This window comes from Papio anubis, chromosome 4 (assembly GCF_008728515.1).
Source record: "Papio anubis isolate 15944 chromosome 4, Panubis1.0, whole genome shotgun sequence".
Classification (NCBI taxonomy): domain Eukaryota; kingdom Metazoa; phylum Chordata; class Mammalia; order Primates; family Cercopithecidae; genus Papio; species Papio anubis.
Genome location: NC_044979.1, coordinates 165814421 through 165819133, shown reverse-complemented (window position 1 = coordinate 165819133; position 4713 = coordinate 165814421). Strand labels below are relative to the sequence as shown.

General features: G+C 38.0%; 1 protein-coding gene across 1 annotated transcript; it reads left to right on the top strand.

Annotated features, from left to right (window-relative positions):
• On the top strand, positions 1-2557 carry LOC116274433 (keratin-associated protein 27-1-like). The gene has a single exon (XM_031664946.1). The coding sequence runs from the start codon at positions 1600-1602 to the stop codon at positions 2218-2220; it is 621 nt and encodes a 206-aa protein (XP_031520806.1). The 5' UTR covers positions 1-1599; the 3' UTR covers positions 2221-2557.
• The last annotated feature ends 2156 nt before the right edge of the window (positions 2558-4713 follow it).

The window sequence follows — 4713 nt, the reverse complement described above, 5'->3', positions numbered from 1 at the left end:
ACCATGCCATTGCACTACAGTCTAGGCAACAAGAGCAAAACTCCGTCAAAAAATAAAAAATAAAAGAAGAAGAAGAAGAAAGAAAAATAGGCTAATGGCTACGTCTTATAAGATGTTGTAGGGAAGGCTAAAGGAAAAAGATCTTATTCTAAGGACAATGAGAATCCATTTGGTATCTTTAAGCAAGAAAGTCACAAGCTATAATGAAGCCTCCGTGCAATAATGAAGCCTCTGTGCAATAATAAATACAAATATGTGTAAGAATTAAATGGGTGGCTCTAGGGTTCATGTGGAGGGCACAGTGAGGTATTTAAACATACAAGTGTGGTTATTCAAAATTATGAATGACTTGCATGTGTTACAAAGGTATTGTATACAAGATGAGTATGCAGCCTATAAAGCTGAAAGTATTCAGATGTGCCCCTTTATATTTATAATATCCTCAGTCTTTCACATATCAAGGAAGTGTTTGCATAAGAATTACTGAGAATTGCTGAATGTTCTTGGGCTTCTTCAGACCTTGGAAAGGGAGTCTAGATAGTGCACTAAGACTATACTTCTATTTTATTGTCATTAGCTGAGCCAAGTATATTATAGAATATGTTACAGAAATTGTGCTGGTCCGTTCTGTGCCATGAGTATGAAACTATGCTAAGAACGATGTCCTAATGCAATAAACAAAGGAGCTGCTCATCTGTCTGCAGTCAATAAAAAAAACACAGAATAGAGAAAGATGAAAAACACATCTGAAGAAGGTTTGTTATAAAGGTAAGTAATCAACCTTTGAGAAGCACAAACACAAGTAAACAAACCACTTTGTCAAGTATAGAAAAAAGGAATTAAATCTATTAGTAATTCAGAAAAGGAAGTAATAACTCCTAAATGGGAAGATGGGGAAAGACTTCAGGAAAAGGAAGCACTTAAACTTGGCTTTCAAGGAGATGAGGGAAATGAAATGTTAGGCAAAAGACAGGTGTTCCTTGGGCAATGGCCACGTTCAGTACTTCGCATGAACAGTGAGAAGGAATCTGATCACAAAGTCCTCTCACATCCTGGTCCACTGGAGAGAACAGTATCTGAGTGGAATGAGATGGGGCTCAACTGGATCCAATTCTAACTTTAAATGTCTTGAACATCAAATTACTACATTCTGTTACATGGGCAGCTCTCAAAACCAGTGCTAAATGTTAATCAGTATTCAATTGGCCACTGCTTTATGCATTTCTTGTTGTCCACTTACCAATGTGCAGAGTCATGGTGGCAAAAAAAAAAAAAAAATGTTAGCTTGGGTGAACAGGTTTAGACTCTTATTTGACCAACCCCACCTTGAATGAGTCATCTTTAGAGCTAACATAAAAGCCATTTTGAAGATTCAGAATGGACTTACATCTTTGTTAATAAGACATCATCTTCATATATAACCAAAGTGCTAATGAGATGTTATCCTTCAAATTAGTTTAAGCAAGGAGTTGCAAAGAAGTCTTGAGAAGAAGCCAACACCCAGGTTTCTGAGTATATAATCGCTCCAGCAAAGAATTTAATTTTCAAACTCAGCATGTTGAGTCCTTATGACCATCTTTAATTAAGGATTTTAGCAATATGCCTCATAGCCACTGCCATTCACTCAGGAGCTTCCACAGTGCCCCACCACTCTCTGCCATCACACATGGCACTAATCCTATAAGCTTTGAAGATGGATTGTGTTTGCCCAGCAGCTTCCATAGCAGAACCTGGCTCCTGGACAACTTTCAAGAAACCTGCAATGAAACCACCAGCTGCCAAATGACCATTTGTGAACAGGACTTATTCACAGACAATAGGTGTGTGCAAAGTACCTGCCTCCCCGGAGTTGTCCAAACAACTTACTCCAATTCCAGGCCCTGCGAAAGGACAGCGTGCCAATCAGAAAGTTCTTCAGCAGGGCTGGCTTGTGTTTCTCAGCCTTGCCAATCAGAAAGCACTCAGCAGATGGGTTTCATAGACCAGAGCTGCCATCCTGCAAGCCTCAAGGGAAACAATTGCCCACCCAAGACTTCTGAGTCTAAAAATTGCCAAACTCTGGAATGTGCCTCTAGCCAATGTCAGTCTGAGAACCCTGAATCCAGTTCCTGTAGACCTCTGGTCAATGTAACACCTGAGCCACAACTCCTGGAATCTTCTTCCAGCACTTATGAACCAACTTGCTGTGTTACTGGTGGTTTTCAATTGCCTAGTAAGTGAAGATCTGTAGGGGAGATAGCATATATTCTCATTTGGATAAATTTATTTTTGAGATACTTAAATATTTTGTATTTCTTTAAATACAAAATGTTGTATGTGTGTTTGTTAGTAAATGAACATGTCTTATTTTACTACTGTCTCCAAAGATAAGATTTTTTTTCTTGCTGTTCTTTTGGGTATGCCTAGTGGTAATCTGGGGTTGGAAAGCATGCTAACTATTTTAGAGCAGTAGGATATGATTTGTTATTAAGCAATAAGATTTGTAGCCAGGAAATAACATGAATACTTAAAGGTAACTTCACACTTTGACTGTGAGTTGCTTTCTTTGGAAATACTTAGCATTGGATGTGGCTTATTAAGTAATGTGCTACTAGTCTCAGAAATTCATAAAATATTAGAATTAAAACAAACGCAAAAGCCTACCTAGTCCTATGAAGTATGATAGGTTCAACTCTATCAGAGGTTGACCAAGTAGTTAATAACATCAGAACCACAACTAAAATCCAGATGTATTCACTGGCCATCTGTTATTTTAGCCATTGAATCATGACATTCTTAAATTAACTATAGGATTAAGTCTATTGCTTGAATAGTGCAAGGTAATTTTGAATTTCACCTCCATGGACTTTATAACGACATAGCAACTAGAAAGCTTTATATAGAATGAACTGAAGTTTAGCATCTTCATTTTGTTCCCGCTGGGTTTTTTTTTCCCCCCCTGATTTCATTATTTCTTAAGTATTTTTTGAGTTTGGAAAATATTCTTTGTGTTAAATAAATTTGCTTTGTTTGGAAGCAAAATTTGGACTTGTCACACCATTATTTTTATTCAATCCTTTTGTGGGTGTTATGTTACAGGGTTTTTGTTTCTTTGTTTGTTACCTAATGAAAAGAGTATAAATATTTAGGAGAAAAGAGAACATATCCTCTTGTTATAATTTTTATAGTGTGAACCAGAAAGGGGTAACTCATGGCGGTGGTCAACAGAAGATGGAAAATATACTCGTATGAATATCATAAGACCATAGTCAGATGTGTGAAATTGATTAATTTTAATTTTAGTTAGGTAGCTTAGCTATTCTGAAACTTTTGGTGTGCTCTTAAATTGATCTTTTTTTTTTTTTTTTTTTTTTTTTTTGGGGGGTCGTTCTTTTTCTCAGGCTGGAGTGCAGTGGCATGATCTCGGCTCACTGCAAGCTCCGCTTCCCGGGTTCACACCATTCTCCTGCCTCAGCCTCCCGAGTAGCTGGGACTACAGGCGCTCGCCACCACGCCCAGCTAATTTTTTGTATTTTTAGTAGAAATGTTAGCCAGGATGGTCTCGATCTCCTGACCTCGAGATCTGTCCTCCTCAGCCTCCCAAAGTGCTGGGATTACAGGCATAAGCCACCGCGCCCAGCCTTGGATCTTTCATTTTTTCAGGGCAAAGTAAGGTAGCGGTTGAGAGCATGAACTCTGAAGATGGATTTCCTTGAGTTGGAATCTTAGCTTTGCTTAGCGACAACTTTTTTAATTCCAACTGTGTGACTATGTGCAAGTTATTTAACCACCTCAGTTTCTTCAACTTCAAAAGTGAAGGATAATGATAGAGCTACTGTGAGCCTTAATAAGTTAATAAATTGAAAGTGTAAGGCTTAAAAAATTACCATGTATTTAGCAGATTTAGCAACTCAGCTACCTCAGAGACTCAATATGGAGGAGGTAGTGGGGATTTGTAAATAAACCCAGAAATCCATGACAGATTAGGAAAGCTAGTCATCCAACAAAAGAAAGATTAGCTGTTTTGTATTTTGGAAGATGCAGGCAGCATCATTTACTAAAGGAGAGAATTAAGAAACTCAAACCCTATCTAGTTGAAGTGAATTGGCAAGTATCTCTGAATCTATGGCAAATCTAATGCTATTGACAATTTACCAGTTAGTTCTGTGGGTGGGTGCCATGGCAATTCTATGTATCAACATGATTGAGCCAACAGCTGCCCAGATTAAGCATTATTTCTGAGTGTGTCTGAGAGTTTTCAGGGGAGATAAACATTTAAATAAGTGTGCTCAGTAGATGGCCCTCTCCAATGTGGATGGGAATCATTCAGTCCATCAAGGGTCTAAATAAAACAAAAGGTCAGGGAAGGAGAAATGTGCCCCTTTATGTTTCCTACAAACCTACTTGAGCAGGGACATTGGATTTCTCTGGCACTTGGACTGGATTTATACCATTGGCTCCCCTGGTTCTCAGATCTTCACATTTGGACTGGAATTATATCACTGGTTTCCTTGCGTTTCCAGGTTGCAGGTGACAGATCATGAGATTTCTTAGCCTCCATAATTGTGTGAGCCAATCCTTCATGATAAATCACTCAGTCTCTTCATACACACACACACACATACATGCGTATATATACACACACATATATACGGTGAGAGAAATATATATATTATATAGCTCTATCTATCTATCTATCTATCTATCTATCTATCTATCTATCTATCTATCTAT